Consider the following 17,042-nt stretch of genomic DNA (forward strand, 5'->3'; position numbering starts at 1 on the left):
CCACCCCACCAAAGTCATTGTCACTACTAGTCTAGAGCCTGATAGTGTCAACGCAACCCGGGCCGTGAGGGCAGCAATCAATTTTGTCGAGTCTTGACGTGACCTTCTAAGGAATCCCGGGAGCCTTCCTGTCAATTCTATCAACCCCTGCTGGCCTTGCAATTTACTGATAAGCTAAGGTCTAGACGTTGCCTGGGCTGTTCCTTCTGCCTCGCAGTGTCTACGTAGCCAGAATCCTCGTGATGATGGCACATAGAACACTAGATCTCCTGGGCGTCTCCCTTATCGGACTTTGACTCTGCCGGTGGGAGGCTTGCTGAGAGCTCCTGCATAATCTTGCAATGGTCGTCGATCATCTGCTCGAGTGGCCGCAAGATGCAACGCAATGCCTCAACATTGTGACGATGGACGCCCATGGCATACAACTTGGCAGAGTCCACGTCTGGAGAGAGGCCGTACTTGGTCCAGATCTGTGGCAGGGTTGGAGCGGTACTGATGGCGCTATCCCCCTGGCTGTCCTTCAAAGCTTGGATGGAGTCGTGGGTGAAGGTTCTAAAAGATTGCAATTTGTGTATCTCGGCATGGAGGACGCCACGCACGACATCACCTGGCTCACTAGCTGGCTCGACGTAGCTAGACTTGCCACCGATCTGGTAGCGGACATGATCCCTGCAGCGAACTACAGCCTCATTCAGCTCGGCGCTATCGTCGGGATTGAACTCCAACGCCTCGAGACGACGCAAGAAGTCGACGATGAAGGCTCGAGTATGAGCATATGGCAGCACAATCTTACTGCCAACAATGCCGGCACTCATGTAACTCAGGTTCTGAGTGCTGATGGGGAGGTCCTTGAGAGCAGGAGCGAGATCCTGGTGAGGAGCGTTAGATCATATGACACAAAACGTGGGAGACGTTTACTTACCAGCAGTTCCAAGCGTGCCGCTTCGCATTCCTCGCCTGTCATTGGTACTCTTGAGCTAGAGAACTTGAAGATGTGCCTATTGCTAGGAGGGGGCATGAACGCTCCGTCGGTATCAGCCTTGTCGATAAGGTCAATGGCGGATTGCAGGATGGTGCTATCACCTCCCGCAAGGAATGTGTTGATAATACTTGACAGTTCATTCGTGAGAGCTCGCTTAGGTGAAACCTGAAACTTAGTCTTGTCGTAGTGCTTGGAGTAGGTGATTTTCTTCTCTGGGTTGCTCACTTTGCGGACCAGTTCACTCCACTCACTCTTCCGCTTGTTTTTGTCGGTCTGATCGTCGTTCCGATACTGTGGGAAGAAGTAGACATCGTTCACGACGATGCCGAGTCCGTCGCAAAGGCCGGTCTCATCTTGGTCAGCGAGAGCGTAGTAGCTCGCAGTATCCTTGTTCGTTGGCACAACAACTCTCAGAGCTTTTGAATCTGTAGATAGGACTTTGTAGCCACCTTGAAGTGCTAAAGTGTTGACGGACTTTCCCTTGGTGCTCTTCTCGCCTGCAGTCTTGGTGCTAGCATTCTCATTTGCGGCCTTGCTTCGACCAGTGACTGGGAGCATGCCGACCCAAACACCAACATTCTCACTCTGATCAATGGAAAGTTCTTGGGGCGTCGCCTCCGAAGGAGGTACCCTGAACTGCGAATCATCTAGTGTGGACAATTTCGTGTTGCGTTTGATGTCCTTGAAGCCCAGGCGCTGGCTGTGCGGCACGTTCTCGATACCATGATCGTAGGCAACGAGCGACACGTTGAAGGCATATTGGTCAACGGACTTGATGACGGAGGCCGCCATGTTGTGTGTAATGAGAGGAATATCGAGAGCAGCTTTGGGAAATTCAGGCGAAGCGGTCGGTGAGGTAGTGGTGGACGCGAAGTCGTCAGTGAGGGGAGCGAAATGCTGATAAGGTACTGGTGGAGGCAAAGATATAGGTGAGAGCAGCAAAGTGCTGATGAGGTAGCGGTGAACGCAACGTTGTCAGTGAGAGCAGCGAGGTGCTAATGAGGTAGTGGTGGAGGTGAAGATGTAGGTGAGAGCAGCGAAGTGCTAATAAGGTAGGAGTGGATGTGAAGCTATTAGTGAGGGCGGCGAAGTCCTGATGAGGTAGTGGTGGGTATGAAGTTGTAGGTGAGAGCAGCAAAGTGCTGATAAGATAGTCGTGGACGTAGAGTCATTAGTGAGGGTAGCGAAGTCCTGTTGAGGTAGTGGAGGATGTGAAGTTGTGGGTGAAAGCAGCAAAGTCCCGATGGGGTAGCGGACACTTCACTGCTAACCATATCCGGTAATTTCCAAGCCGCTAAGCCAGACAACTGAGCCACTGGTCAGTCGTCCACTTTACCCTTTCTTCTTAGCCTATTGCTCATCCCTTCCGAACTTGACTACAGTCCCCTACAGATCTCATCATGCCTCCACACCAAAGCCAACAACCAGCTGCGCCAACTGTCCCGCAAGGACCCAACCATCAGCTGAATGTTCTCCGACAACTTCTCGACACACAAGTCAAGGCTGAGGCAACACTCGCTGGAACAGATGACCGCGCACCCGCAGCCGCACTCAAGGAAGACATCAATCGCCGCAAGGCCCCCATAACAGAGGAATTCCATGACTTCCTTCATGACCCATTCACAAATCTCCCTGCTAGCGACTTCACCGACCCAGAGAAGCATGCGCTGAGACGCCTTCGGGCTGCTATCGTCAGCGTGATGGAGCAATCTTCCGAGTCTAACAAGAAGGAGCTGAAGGCGGCGAACATGTCACTCGTTCGGCTCATGGGTCCCGACGAGCAATGATGCCTCTGCGACGAAGCCCTGGGTGCCGAAAAAGTATGGATCTGATCCAAAGGTTGACGAGAAGACTCACCGTAAGTTCATCACTATGTGCGCTTGCTCTGGCTCATTTGTAGCCAGTTCCTGAAGATAATCACGATGTGTCGGACGAAGAAGAACCTGGGAATAGCGTCCTCGACACATGCGAAAGCCTGGTGATCCGGCGCTCTACAAGATCGCTGACTAGCTTTGAACGCATGACACGTTAGGAAGCAAGTCCTCACCGACTTGCCTTTCAGCAGTGGCGGAGAAGCGAATGGTTCAGATGCCTGGGCGCCCTCGGAACGCGTAACTCGTTGACATCGACGCGATAAATTCCTAAGTAGCCACCTCCAGTGATAATGGCAAGCATATTGATCAAGCATGAAGCATGCATTTATTCGCTCCTCATCGTGACTTGTCCCATAAATTATTTTCCGGTTATCATGTCTTTACGCAAGATTGGTCCGCAAAGAATCAGTTCGTTGGCTGTTGTAGGTTTAGCGATACTGATCCAGAGTGACTTCTGTAGAGCAGCTTTGATTGCAGCTTTGGAGAGGCTGACTATCATTGCTGATGCCCTTTTGAAGCGCATGTCACACCTGCGGGTGAGGCTGTGCGACGCCCTCCCGGTACATCTATCAGCACCTTCAGGATAGTTTACTGATCGTCGCTGGTGCCTTCCCGGGACACCCATCCACGTCCTCGGGCAAGCATTTCTTATTGGTGCTGGTGCCCTCCTCTTACCAACATCCCCGACACTAGGTGACAACATCTATAATAGCCAGTGCCCTCCTCATACATATATCCAAAATTTCCAGAGAGATCACTATAGCTGCCAGTGCCCTCCACATACATATATCCAAAATTTCCAGTGAGATCACTATAATTGCCGGTGCCCTCCTCGCTATTCCTTGAAGCACAACTCAAAAGAAAACATTGGCACCTTCCCCCAACCAGTAGCGGTGGCCCCTAAGGACAGTACGGAATAGTCGCTGGTGCCCTCCCTATATCCCACCTATGGCTTTAGATGATACTACTAATAGTTGTTGGCGCCCTCCCTATATATGTATTCTCTACTCGGCTGAGTGCACTAATAAACGTGGGTGCCCTCCTTGACATCTTTTTAGACCACCACCTAGAAATTCCGGTGCCCTCCCAAGGTATAGATCCTCACCTTTAGATGGACCCTCTAGTGAGTGCTGGTGCCCTCCTTGTACCTATATTACAAATTTCATTTCATCCACTGATAAATGTCAGCGCCCTCCCCGAGAATCTTTAGGTAACGTCTCAAAAATGCTGGTGCCCTCCGGATACACCTGTCCTTGCACTATATTAGATTACTAATAAGTGCTGGTGCCCTCCTCATAGCTACATTACATGTTTTGCTTGATCTACTGATAATGGCCAGCGCCCTCCCCAACATCTTCTTAGGTAATAACCCAAAAATGCTGGCGCCCTCCAGATACACATATCCTTGTATTATATTAGACCGCGTACGGATGCTGGTGTCCTCCTTGTATCAGCAGTCGTGTCTAAGTATAATCGTCCACTCGAGTTATAACAGCTTTACGGCCAGGAGTAGTACAGGTCCTTCTAGATACCTCTGGACACCATCTGGTAACTACTATCTCGGCACCACTTAGGTTTACTCGCTGTAGAGCAGGTACTTTGTCGACCGCTCCAGGTACCACTTATGTCGTTCTTGATAAGTTGCTATTGCAAGGGAACTCCTGTAGAGTCTGGCCAGTATCAAAGGCCGTGCAGTGGAACCTCTCATTGCGCCCTTGATACAGCAGGCCTAAGGCCTCTAGACTAAGGTCCCCACCTGGGCCACTACTACTGTACCAAACCCTCTGATATCAACAAGTAAATTAAGACTATAATACATACTATAGCCTCCAACATGTAACACGTTGATTTGCCTAGGAGTGGCTTGAGCGCTCGTTTCAGAGCCAATTACTGATTCCACTCTATTCAGAAGTCTTACAACAGTACTCAAATAAACAGGCACCGGCGAGCGAGAAGTCAAGCTATGGTTCAACATTGATGTGTTATGAGATGACCTGAATTCCAACGCACCGGTGCCTGTCAACCCTTTGAGTCTAAGTTGGCTAACTGACTACATGTGCTTTAGATGCTCCTGAGCGAGTCGTGGGGTCTCACGTCACCATACGCTCCAATTCGCATTGAACGCAGCTGACTTGCGGCTCTTCGGGAACTATCCTACTATTCAGCGTCCGCTCAGATCCGAATGAAGTGGTCCTGGCTACGGAATGATTCGAGACTCAGATGCTAAAAGACACTTAAGGCTTCAGACTGTCTTGAGAGAGCCATCGAGGCTCACGTTACCACGACTTTACCTCAGATCAAGCTCACCTAAATTGAAGCTCTTGTGTGCTTGCGTTGATGTTCAATGTTGTTTGAGTTCTGAATGAGATTGAACAGCCTATAACATGAAGAAGGTGCTCCTGAGCAAGCCGATAAACGAGTAATACGTTGTGTCTAGAATGAACTCAGTAAACGTTGTGGGACAGAGACAGGTCGGACAATATGGTATTGGTTGGTATACACAGCGGTGGGACGGGAGCAGGCAAGTCTAGGCGCATGCGGAACGTTCCGCCAAGGCCCAATAAGGTTTTACCTCGACACTAGTGGATTCATATGTACAAACGCCAAGGCCGGTGGAAATGCCTTTCCTCCTCGTCCTCCTCCGCTGGCGATAACAACGAAGACGAAGACGACGACGACAACAACGACGACGTCGTTACTACCTATCAACCTCTCCGAAGACTAGGTCCATGGTTCCTATGATGGCGACGGCATCAGCAAGGAGATGGCCCCTGCTCACCTGGTCGAATCCTGCCAAATGAGCAAAACCTGGTGCTCGAATTTTGCATCTGTAGGGCCTCTCGCTACCATCGCTCACAACATAGACACCCATCTCACCCTTTGGAGCTTCGATCGCACTGTAGGTATCGCCAGGGGGCACAGTGTAACCCTTGGTGTAGAGTAGAAAGTGGTGGATGAGAGCCTCCATATTTTCCTTCATGGCAGCTCTTGGCGGCGGTGAGATCTTGTAGTCCTCCATCTTAACTGGCCCAGGCGGCATCTTGTTCAGACATTGGTGGATGATGCGCAATGACTGTCTGAACTCCTCCATTCGGCAGAGGTACCGGTCATAGCAATCACCGTTGATACCGACAGGTACATCAAACTCGACCTTGTCATAGGCGTCATATGGCTGGCTCTTGCGGATATCCCAGGGCACACCGGATCCGCGGAGCATGACTCCGGAGAAGGACAGGTTGAGAGCCTCAGCTGCCGTAACGACACCAATGCCTTTCGTCCGACCGATCCAGATACGGTTGTCTGTGAGAAGTTCCTCGGTTTCATCGATACGGTCGCCGAATTGCGTAGCCCAGGCATAAATGTCATCCAGAAGTCCAAGTGGAAGGTCCTGGCTAACACCACCCGGTCGGACGTAAGCTGCGTGCAGGCGAGCACCGGACACACGTTCGTAGAATTCCTGTACTTGTCAGTGTCATCACACGAGATGCCAAGCCACTTACCATCAGCTTCTCACGCTCCTCGAAGCCCCACAAGAAAGGCGTCAGAGCACCAACATCCATAGCATGCGAGAGAATCGACATCAAGTGATTGAGAATTCTGGTAATCTCGCCAAACAGTGTGCGAATCCACTGAGCTCTCTCAGGAACCTCAATATTGAGAAGCTTCTCGACGGCCAAGGAGAAACATTGCTCGTTGGTCATCATAGAGACATAGTCGAGACGGTCGAAGTAGGGCAAGGCCTGGAGATATGTCTTGTATTCAATCAACTTCTCTGTGCCGCGATGCAGGAGACCAACGTGGGGATCCGCACGGATGATCTCCTCACCATTGAGCTCCAAGATCAATCGCAATACACCGTGCGCAGCGGGATGTTGAGGGCCAAAGTTGACGGTATAGTGGCGAACTTTGCGAGACTCGTACTCATCGCCCAAGCTAGTGTCCGGGACCTTGTTTGGCTTCTGATCTTCGTCGGCCAGATTCTTCGTGAAGGACTGATCAGTCTCGGTTATCTTCATTGTCAGTGGCGCATCCTCGGTAGGTTGTGCATATCTTCGGGGGGTAGTGGATGCGGCTCGGCTCAAGAGGGGTGTGCGAAGGGCACTTTGGAAGGAGGGTCGCAGGCACAAACGTTTCGCGCTGTGCGCGAGGCGAAACGGTACTGCCATTGTCGATAGTGTTGGGCTACGCCCGGCGTAGACAACTCAATCGGTGGAGGCCAGTTCTGAGCGCGGATGCTGGGAAGAGGGGAGAGTCAAGTCGTGGTTCATCTACATTTCACGTACTCGGAGTCGATGACAAGCTGAAGCTTTGGCTGCCTGTGATTGGCTGGCAAAAGCTCAGAATCCAGGAGTTAAACGGATATAGAGTTCACTGCGATTTCTGCCAGTCTGCGGCTCTCGCGCGCCGGAGACTGCCTGAGGACGTCGAGGGACGTCTCCAAAAAGTTTTTGGACTCCCCGCAGCCGACTCTACGTCGAGAATATTGTCCTGGTCTACAACGCCGGCCATGGCTTCCACTGCCAATGACGATGAGGATGCCCGGCGAAGGACCGTTCATATCAATGCGGAGACTGTCACCAACATCACGTCCACCGACTTCCCTGGCCATCACGCTGGCGAGGACGCTTCTTGGTCTCTCCAAAAATTTCGCGACGGCTTGACTGTCGAGTTTCACAAAAACCAGACACACGACGCCGTGTTCTCTCTCGTTGGCATTGATGCCTCTATCGCCAATGCCTTCCGTCGTATACTTCTCGCCGAAGTCCCCACGCTCGCCATCGAGAAAGTCTACGTCCAGAACAATACGTCTGTGATCGCCGACGAAGTCCTCGCCCACCGATTAGGCCTAATACCCTTCCGCGGCTCGATCAGTGGCCTGAAATGGCTGAAATGGTATTTTGCACCCAACGACGAGCAGAATTACAAGGGAATGGATCGTACGGACTACAACACTGTTGTCTTTCAGCTGCAAGCAAAGTGCATGCGGAATCCTGATGGTAGCGATAACCACATCAACGGCAATGTCTACAGCGAACAGATCCAATGGATAGAGCAAGGACGGCAGAAAGAGCAATTTGCAGGCGATCCCATCAGCCCCGTGTCGGAAAAGATCCTCATTGCGAAAATGCGCCCGGGACAGGAACTCGACATGACGATGCATGCGCATCTGGGAGTCGGCAAGGATCACGCAAAATTCAGCCCTGTGGCGACAGCAACCTACAGGCTCATGCCTATGATCACGATATTGAAGCCAATCCTCGGTGCCGATGCGGTCAAGTTCCAGGGGTGCTTCTCGCCCGGCGTTATCGACCTGGAACGCGTTACGGCTTCGGACGTGGCTTCCGGCAACCCTGTGTACGCGGATCGAGAAGGCGATGAGAAAGCAGTGGTGAAGAACCCTTTCGAAGACACAGTATCGCGAGAATGTCTCCGACACGACGAATTCAAGGGCAAGGTGAAGCTGGGCCGGCGACAGGATCACTTCATCTTCAGCGTCGAGAGTACGGGCCAGTATCCCAGTGACATTCTGTTCTCGGATGCCGTGGGCGTGCTGAAGTACAAGGCCAAGAGGCTTCTCAGAGCAATGGAAGAGATAGATGGGTGAAGTGACGGTCAGCCCTGCGATTCTGGCGCGGGATATCATAATGAACAGAGAGCATGCCGAGGAGGCTTGTCCACGGCAATATTGGGTGGACGCAGCGTCAGGCTACACCCTGATCGCAACAGCGACAACCGGAGTCGACTCAGCAGACACGCTTTCCGGTCTGCAATCTGGAGCAGAAGTTGCATTATCGAACTTCTTAGCGTCCACCGGGACTGGCCGCAGTGGCTGGAGCCCGCCCCACCAGATCTCGACTGGGGAGGCTGAGGAGGAGCAAATGAGGAAAAGGGGACGCTGGGCGTGTAAAGACGGCTGAATTCTAGATACCGTGATGGCAACATCAGTCTTCGAGTCTACATTCTCTCTTCATTTGTAAACCAGCTTGAACTTGAAGCTAATCGCAAATGCCGCATCACTGACGCCCACCTCTTCACCATCTGCCACCAATTCGCTCAATTTCTTCTTCAGATTTGGACGCGTCGTCTCCTCCAGACTCGGGGGCGCCTGGTAGTATAGTGTCTTGGCCTCCGTACGAATGCTCGGCTTCTTTAGTTGTGCCTCCGCGCGCTCGGCCAGGCTGGCTAGGAAATCCTCGAGACTTGTGTCTGGGTCAATAACGACGGTCTTGGCCATATTGCCGCAGACGGGGCAGTCTGGCAGCTTCTCTGCTTGGAAGGTGTACGTATACAGTCCGACACCGTCGGAGTCGCCGGTGTACATCATGTAGTTGTCCAGGTAAGGTGCACAAGAGGATGCAATCTTGAGGGCTTCATTCGTGCATGCGGCGGCGATGATGGCATTGGTGGAGGCGATCGCAGGAATGATGTTCTTGACAACACCCTGAGTCATGGAATATGTTACTCCAGAGATGTTGAACTCTTCCGCACGCTTAAGTGCTGTGGTGTATAGCCAGGTTATGTGCTCGGGGTCGTCAGTATCAAGGGTATCATCCTTGCGATGCTCTTCCCAAGCGATGATGTGCGCCCATTCAATGCAATGTTGTGGCTGGCGTGGGATGGTGGCAAGAGTGCAGAGTGGGACAGCGGCGCGGGGTGCATGCATGGACAGCTGACACTCGATGCACGATGAGATGGAGGGTAGAACGACACGAGCCTGGCCTTTGAAGCCTTCTGTGCCGCCATCGACTAGTGGTTTGAGAGATTCAGGCTTTTCGTGGTCGATCATTTCGACTAACGTAGCGTTAATCCAACGGCGGGCTTCGATGCTGTCAAGGCCACAGACAACGAGCGTGAACTGCATATAGAAGTCTTCATCGAAATCCTGGATTTTGCAGTTGTGGGGTGTAATTTTGACGTCGGGCACGCGGCGCTGCACAAAGGCGGCGGCCACTTCAGCCTTAGACTTGCCAACATCTGCTTGACGGAAGAGAAATTGCCGATTGAGGTTAGAGACATCGATCGTGTCCATGTCGATAACGTGAATGTCCTTGAAGCCAGAGAGCGCCAGGTTCTTGAGAATTTCGCACCCGAGACCACCGGCACCGATGACTAGAATCTTAGCAGCAGCTACCGCCTGTATTACCTCCGGTCCTGGTTGATAGAGTTCATCCGAGTAGGGCGATTCGGTCTCTAGGATGCGCTGAAGATACTTCCATCGTTCACTCGAGTGGGGCGGCTCGCCATTTGTGAGGAGCGAGGACACAGGGATGGACATGATGCCGACAATAGGTTAAAGGTGACGATGGAGGTATGTCTCAGTCCCAAGTATCTGATTGAGGTTTTGAGGACGAACAGCCAGGACCAGATGTCGAGGTAGCCTTTCTGCCTTGTTTGCTACCTGAACCGCCACCGAAGTGCACTTATCCACTAGGCGTCCCTCCGCAGATTCGGACCTATCAGGTGACTTTGGCACGGCGTTTCGCAGCTTGAACAGAATCCAGAAGAGCCCTGGAAGATCGAAAAGTGCCTGGAGACGGCGTAAGATGACACATGCAGCTAAAGGTAAGAGCGATGCTTGGATGCCTGCCCGTTTGCCTCCAAAGCGCCTTGGCACTCGATAGCGCCGAATATTTGCCTTGTTAGCCTTATCTTCTCAGCTACAACCCCTCCGAACTCCTGCATCAAGCGCGGCATCAGGGGCGATTCAGTCTGCGGATCGATTTTCGACCACGAGGTTGCCTCCACCGTCGAGACAATCAGAGGAGATGGACATCTTCGGTCGCTCTTGCTCGACGAATTCCAAGCGCCAGCCCCAACGTTAATACAGCTGCAGTCTCGTGTCCAACCTGGTTGTTCCTCACACATCTCCCGCAAAGTGGCGTCTGGCGATCTTGCCATTGGCTCTCGACTTCATTATCCCAGATGGATCAGTTACTAAACCTCGAACGGTCCAAATCCGCAGGTAAAGTGAAGGGCAATATCGATAAGTTCGAGAGCCTCTCACTGCGCGAGCACAGCAACTCAGACCGACCAACCAGCGCGAAATCGAAACGGTCCATTCTCGAGATTACTTCTACCGCCAGCAGCGACGACATTAGCACTAGTGATTCTTTCGATCTTCAGATCTCCAAGCAACCATCCAAGGCCTCTTCACAGACGACTGTTGAAGCCGATCCTGCCTCTGATAAGCGAAGGAAGCGTGAATCGGCTGCTTTCCTCCAGAAGTCGTACCTGAACCGAGAGAGCGATACCATCGACAGTCTGCCCGATGATGCTAAGGCAATACTCAAAAGCCAACCTGATTACGAAGATCTCCTCGCCGTCCTTCAGTACCTTGAATGTGGAATCCAGGGCAAGCATGATTTCAATGTGCATGTAACTGGACCGAACGCTTCCCAGATCATTAATGCATTAGTCACTGTCACCATTCCCGATCACTGGCCCGTCCTCCGCATCCATAAGCTACCTAAGCAACACGAGCTAGTCAAGCAATTGATCGTGCTCACCTTTCGAAGCGTCGCAGGAATTGGAGCTCTCCTCATGCAGATCAGGAAGCTCGGTGCAAACCCCAGAGAAAACACCTCTATCCTCGAGGATACCATCGCCGTCCTCCAACTCGTGCTCCATAAAGAACAGTTCCTCGGCATGATGCTGCGAGACGCTCGAAGATTATCTCCTAAGGAAACACAGCGCCGTCTACACTGGCAAGAGGTGGTGTCATTGGTGGGGGGCAGCAAAATACTGTCATTCGTTGCCCAAGCCATGACCGCAGGACACATATCGACAGGTCGCTTAAAGTGGTTGGGTGACGGCAACGAGTATTGCAAATGGCTTGCCAAGAACGTGGCAATTGTTGCGATTGATCTCAGTCCACAGGACTTGGAAGCGTGGGTTATGCTTGCTCAGGTTGTGAAGCGGGCACTCAATCTTGGCTATCGAGGTGAGTCGAATGCCTGTGAGTACTACCCTTACTGATCCAGCAGACACTTTCGTATCTGAGCTCTATCATTCACTACTGCTCGGTAACCAGGCGCTGTGGACGCCGCTACGGACGTTGTTAAACCATCTCACTGCACAAGAGCAGCGACTGTTCTTTGATGCCATGCTGCGAGACCTGGTCCGGAAATATTTGCGACATGGGCCTGTCACTAGTCCGTCACAAAAGAACGGGCTGGAGAGCGAGTCAAATGTAGGAGGAGTTGCGGCCATGGTTTCCGGCATGGCTCAGAATAATACCGTCCTGGAGGATCATATCGTTCAGTGGCTAACAAGCACCAATGGGAAGTATGCAAGTCTTGGTCTTGACACCCGTCGGGCCGTTATTGCAACATTGGCGCTCCGTCAGGGTAAGTGCATCTCGTATAGCTCTAGAGCTGCTAACACCCATTCAGACAAACTACAGAGTATACTGGACAAGTGCTTAGAGAACTTTGGCGACAAGCTGCAAATCCAGCACAACCCTATCTTACAGCAAGAGTGTAAGTGAGATCACGGATATCAGCAGCGCCTGTGCTTACTTATTTGACCAGCAATGGCTGAGGTACTACTCTTGACTATTGGGTATTTGCATCGTATGAACCCAGAAGCAATCAGGCTTGTGTCCAAGAGCGGAGTATTTCTTCACACTGTGTCGAGTCGACTCTCCGCCTCTGTGCCGCGGGTACGCTTGCTTGGCATGATCATTGCGACGGCGGTCTCTAGACTTGTTGATGGCCCTGAGAAGGCCATGAGTTTTGGCGTTGATGAGCTCGAGGCCGACGAAAGCCAGCATTTGTTAGATCTTGTGAACATCAAGGATGAAGTTGGCAGCATCCAGAAGCTGAGGACCCAAGATTACACCCCAAAGCCTGACCCTATTGAATCCAACATCCTCCCCAGAGTGAAAGTAAGGAGAAGTACCCGACCGCAGCAATCCAAGATCATCGCCATTGAGGAGATTGAGGATGACCCAGGCGAGGAATCGGAAGACGAAGACCTGATACCCTATCAGAAGCCCGACGAAGACCCATCGGACTCTGACGATGATCCAACCCTTATCAACCGGGACAAGCCTTCAGCCCCTGTCTACATAATTGACCTTATCAAACAGTTGCAGAGTGACGAAAAGCCAGATGTGATAGAGCTGGCACTCAAAACCGCCCCGTCGCTGATCCGACGCAAAGCCAACTTTGGCACCGAGATCTCGGACAATGTTCAAGTCGTTGCTTCTGCCCTTATGAACCTCAGGTCGCCCATTCTCGACACCGCCGAACTCCATCGTCTTCGCCTAGAGTCACTCATCGCCTGCCTCATCTCCCAGCCTCGGCTCATCGCACCCTGGCTCGCGTCGTTGTACTTTGAAGGTGACTACTCACTCGATCAACGCGCCAGCATCCTCAGTACCCTAGGAATCGGTGCCCGGGAGTTTGCTGGCTTGGATACCCCTACTCCCACCTCCGAATCAAGTGTTGCGTTCCCATCCCAACAGCTTCCACCACGTCTCGCCTCGATTTACGCACCAATCGAATCCACCGCCCGCCAGATCGAGCACAGCACCATGCAGCCCCTAGCGCTCGCCGCCGCCGACAAACTCTCTGGCCCCGACGTCCTCAAGGTGCGGACCTTCTCTTCTCGGCTCGACGTCGAGAAACGGCGCAAAGAGCAAGCCGCGGCGCGCACAAAGCGCATTCCCAAGGACCTGCACAAATTGCTGGCCGAGTGCTTCTTCCTGCCCCTCTGCAGTCGACTGAGTCTGGTGCTGTCCAGTAACACCATCGGCTTCACGCGAAGTAGCAGCATCTTCGACCCTAACATCATCAGGCTCTACCTGCAGACGCTGATCATCGTGTTGAACGCGCTGGGTCCCAATGCCGTGGAGCTAGGAACGGTTACGCGCGAGGCGCTGGTGCTGCTGGAGGCGCTGACGGGCCAGGCGCTGGCACTGGATGCGGTGGTGTTGCCGGCGGTGCTGCATCTGTTGCTGGTGGTGTTGGACCTGACGGTGGAGGCTGGGCGGGCGGCGGAGGAGAGGCTAATCACGGAGCTGGGGGCCACGGTGGCGGAGGTGATGAGGTGGGTGGGTGGGCTGGAAGATAGGGGTGTGCCGGTCGTGGATGTTGAGGGCGTGGGCGGTGGGCTGCAGTGGAATGCGTTGGCTGCTGGGTTGCAGGTCAAGTGGCATGAGATGGGGGGAAGGTGGCAGGGGAGGATGCTCGGGCTGATGGGGGTGGAAGGGATGGATTTCGACTGAGCCGGATTTCAATTTCAGAAGGAGGCATGGTCTAATGATGGGTGTTTTGTGGCTGTGGCTTTTGCTCGGCTATGTAAAATAGCACCGTCTGTGTGATGTGCTCATGAGTGTTGTTGGTTGGGCCGTGTGTCTATTATTGACATTCGAGACTTTCTTTCCAATCCCATACCCTACCCCGGTCTTCGTTTCATGGAGCCTTGCTCCGGTATACACCTAGTATTCACGTAAAGAGCTTCCTCCCCATAAATAACATTGCCCAAGTATTGTCAACCAAAAAAAAAAAAAGAACCGACCGTTCGTTCGCGTGGAGCTGAAAATGTTTTCCGTCTGTTTCGTTTTGCACCGACGGGCCTCTTCGTGTGCTAAGAAGGGCTCCTCGAGCCTTCCCCAGTCTACTCCGAATCTCGGTGCATGTGCTTCTTAACGCTGCCCCAGCGCTTCTTCAGGCCGGTGCTCAAGCTGCCAGACCGCTTCATCTGGCCATCGCCGCTGCCGCCTTCGGCGAAGACACCGGTGCTGGCCAGCGCGCCGGTCGCGGAGCCGCTGCTCGCGTGGCGGGTGTGGGGCTGGGACTTCATCTCCATGCCGAGCTGCTCGGGCTGGTCGCGGTAGGCGCCTTTCTCCAGCCGGTGGTCTTTGAGGGCCTTTTCGATCGAGTAGCTCGGCTCGCCTTTGCCTTTGATGTCGTCCGGGTGGTACTGCACACCGGGCCACTGTTTGTAGGCACCGCCGGCCGGGTTGGCGTCGACCATCATATTGCTGCCCTCCTCATACTGGTACAGGTGGCCGTTGCGGTCCATCTCGCCGGGTGCGTAGGTCGCGACACCGTCGAGCGGTCGATGTCGTTGTAGGCTGTCGGCGATGCGTTCTTTCGGCGTCGCGCGGAGAGTCTCCTCGTTGGAGTCTACGAGGGCGCCGAGTGGGCCGGAAGAGGAGTTGTTGCGTGCGAAGAGCGTTGCGTCGTAAGGGCCGCCGTGGTGGTATGCGGCGCCCGCCGCATCGTCGAGACTGTCGATCGTGTCGGGCTGAATGCGGTGCTTGCGGGAGGTCTGTCGGGCGCGATCGGCCTTTCGCTTTTCATGCGCTAGCTGGTCGAGAGGACGATGCGACATGTCGCCCGGGAACTTAGAGTTAAGAGAAGAGCCACGGCGGCGATGTTGGGTTGGGGGTTGGAGGGTGTCTGGTGGATGATTGGCAACGCGGGGGGACGCAGACGGGGGTGGCGAGGGGTAAGCCTTTGTCGAGGCCGATGGCGATTTCAGCGAGGAGCTGCGAGCGAGATCTTGGACGGGCGGAGGGGAGCCGAGGGACTTGCGATATGGATTGTTCTTTGTGAGCTTGGAGCCTGAGCTGCGCACCGAGGCACTTTTGGTGATCGAGGGCGACGTTGGAGTGGGCGGTTGCGCTTGTGGGCGGAAGGAAGTGCCTGGGCCGTCTTCTTCAGAGGGCTGCGGTGCACTTATAGGGTCGATGAGATATTCTGTGGCCTATTGACAGTTAGTGACGTCGTGCGGAATGCTGGAGGTTGATGCGCACCCAGTTCTTTGTGCCGGGCTCCATTTTAGCTGGAGTCGTACGATATTGTGCAAGTCGGGAGAATTATAGGTGTATAGGTCAGATACTGGGGAGAAGAATGGACGGGGAGACGGCTGGGAGGTATATCTCCCACTTGACCGTTAGCGACTGTTGGTATGGCCGCGGGAGCATGGATCGTGACTGGGTGCTGGTGGTGGTCCCTGGGTGGCAGCTGGACCACCACCACCACCAATCACCATCGACGTCATCGGGTGACTGGGGTTTGTGTCTCTTTTTTTCGATCTTCGCACACGTACTCCCTCCCCACCTCTGCTCAAACCTCGCCAATCACCACAGTCCGAGACTCGTCTTCATGTGAGAGTCGTTGTGCTTATTGTGCTTATCTGTGACCGTTGCCCATGCCTCCGGGGCTGTGCTATTCCGGGACTTCCATACTTCAGACCTTCCACGACCTTGTCCACCTCATCGACGCTTGGCAGGCACACTTGCCTATGACGGCATGGCTCCTCTGGTCGACTACTCGGATTCCGCTGACGAGGCGGATGAGCTTCATGAGCCTCAACCGGCACCCAAACGAAGAAAGCTTAGCCTGAACAAAGCTGTGCCTACCCTGCCTGCGTCCTTCTTCTCGCTTTACGCGACCAATGTGCGAACTGCCGCCGAGGACGATCCATCCCTACATGGTGGGCGTGTAAGGCAGGTTGCTCACAAAGAAGGCAATTGGCCAACGCACATCTATCTTGAATGTGGGTATTTCCCCTGCTACCAACCTGGTGCTAACCCGTGCAGGGTATCCCCAGGAGCGGCATGAAAAAGATATTGACTTTATGATTAAGAGTGCCCAGCAGGCTGACGCCAATGTTCACTCCTTTTTGCGGTCGAACTTGGGGGTTCAACTTCCGCTACATATCAGCTTGTCGGCTCCTCTGGTACTCGAGACTGAGCAGAAAGATGCCTTTCAGCAAGCCGTCAAGGACGCCATCAGGGACCCTGGCGTCAGGTCTTTTATAGTGAGTCCAGTTTCTGTTGATTGGGTGCCCAATTCCGATAAGAGCCGGTATTTCTTGGTCTTGAAGTTGACACGGCCCCCCAACAACGATCTGAACAAGCTTCTACGAGCATGCAATGCGTGCGCTCGGCGCTACAAGTTACAGGAACTGTATCAAGCTGCAGAGCCGGAGCTGAGTCCGAACTTGGAGACACGAACCACCGAAAGCAAAGACAATCCTTTTCACATTAGTATTGCGTGGACGCTTTACAAGCCCTCGGTGTCAGCCACAGATGCATTGAAACAGGCTCTGCCCGCTGAGCTGACGGAGGCAAGCATTGCATTCGACACAGTCAAGCTGAAGATCGGGAATGTGGTCTACGATCTTCCATTATTGGCTGATGTGGGTGGATGAATGATTCCGCTATGTAC

The 17,042-nt window shown here is 53.4% G+C and overlaps 8 protein-coding genes across 8 annotated transcripts; 4 read left to right on the forward strand and 4 right to left on the reverse strand.

Annotated features, from left to right (window-relative positions):
* Window positions 1-260: 260 nt before the first annotated feature.
* Window positions 261-1,774, reverse strand: HMPREF1541_07965 (uncharacterized protein; the record flags this gene model as incomplete). The annotated part of the gene is made up of 2 exons (XM_008722287.1): window positions 261-869; window positions 923-1,774. 2 exons carry the CDS (start codon window positions 1,772-1,774, stop codon window positions 261-263), a joined length of 1,461 nt encoding a protein of 486 aa, XP_008720509.1.
* A 608-nt stretch (window positions 1,775-2,382) lies between these two features.
* HMPREF1541_07966 (uncharacterized protein) lies at window positions 2,383-2,769 on the forward strand (the record flags this gene model as incomplete). The annotated part of the gene is made up of 1 exon (XM_008722288.1): window positions 2,383-2,769. The coding sequence occupies one exon, from the start codon at window positions 2,383-2,385 to the stop codon at window positions 2,767-2,769; it is 387 nt and encodes a 128-aa protein (XP_008720510.1).
* A 2,785-nt stretch (window positions 2,770-5,554) lies between these two features.
* On the reverse strand, window positions 5,555-7,022 carry HMPREF1541_07967 (NADH-ubiquinone oxidoreductase 49 kDa subunit, mitochondrial; the record flags this gene model as incomplete). Its single annotated transcript, XM_008722289.1, has 2 exons — window positions 5,555-6,313; window positions 6,357-7,022. The coding sequence occupies 2 exons, from the start codon at window positions 7,020-7,022 to the stop codon at window positions 5,555-5,557; spliced, it is 1,425 nt and encodes a 474-aa protein (XP_008720511.1).
* A 341-nt stretch (window positions 7,023-7,363) lies between these two features.
* On the forward strand, window positions 7,364-8,461 carry HMPREF1541_07968 (uncharacterized protein; the record flags this gene model as incomplete). The annotated part of the gene is made up of 1 exon (XM_008722290.1): window positions 7,364-8,461. One exon carries the CDS (start codon window positions 7,364-7,366, stop codon window positions 8,459-8,461), a length of 1,098 nt encoding a protein of 365 aa, XP_008720512.1.
* Window positions 8,462-8,824: 363 nt separating this feature from the next.
* Window positions 8,825-10,132, reverse strand: HMPREF1541_07969 (uncharacterized protein; the record flags this gene model as incomplete). The annotated part of the gene is made up of 1 exon (XM_008722291.1): window positions 8,825-10,132. One exon carries the CDS (start codon window positions 10,130-10,132, stop codon window positions 8,825-8,827), a length of 1,308 nt encoding a protein of 435 aa, XP_008720513.1.
* Window positions 10,133-10,779: 647 nt separating this feature from the next.
* HMPREF1541_07970 (uncharacterized protein) lies at window positions 10,780-14,086 on the forward strand (the record flags this gene model as incomplete). Its single annotated transcript, XM_008722292.1, has 4 exons — window positions 10,780-11,797; window positions 11,838-12,203; window positions 12,249-12,335; window positions 12,387-14,086. 4 exons carry the CDS (start codon window positions 10,780-10,782, stop codon window positions 14,084-14,086), a joined length of 3,171 nt encoding a protein of 1,056 aa, XP_008720514.1.
* Window positions 14,087-14,478: 392 nt separating this feature from the next.
* HMPREF1541_07971 (uncharacterized protein) lies at window positions 14,479-15,646 on the reverse strand (the record flags this gene model as incomplete). The annotated part of the gene is made up of 2 exons (XM_008722293.1): window positions 14,479-15,573; window positions 15,623-15,646. The coding sequence occupies 2 exons, from the start codon at window positions 15,644-15,646 to the stop codon at window positions 14,479-14,481; spliced, it is 1,119 nt and encodes a 372-aa protein (XP_008720515.1).
* Window positions 15,647-16,121: 475 nt separating this feature from the next.
* HMPREF1541_07972 (uncharacterized protein) lies at window positions 16,122-17,025 on the forward strand (the record flags this gene model as incomplete). The annotated part of the gene is made up of 2 exons (XM_008722294.1): window positions 16,122-16,368; window positions 16,412-17,025. The coding sequence occupies 2 exons, from the start codon at window positions 16,122-16,124 to the stop codon at window positions 17,023-17,025; spliced, it is 861 nt and encodes a 286-aa protein (XP_008720516.1).
* Window positions 17,026-17,042: the final 17 nt, after the last annotated feature.

This window comes from Cyphellophora europaea (assembly GCF_000365145.1).
Source record: "Cyphellophora europaea CBS 101466 unplaced genomic scaffold supercont1.8, whole genome shotgun sequence".
Classification (NCBI taxonomy): domain Eukaryota; kingdom Fungi; phylum Ascomycota; class Eurotiomycetes; order Chaetothyriales; family Cyphellophoraceae; genus Cyphellophora; species Cyphellophora europaea.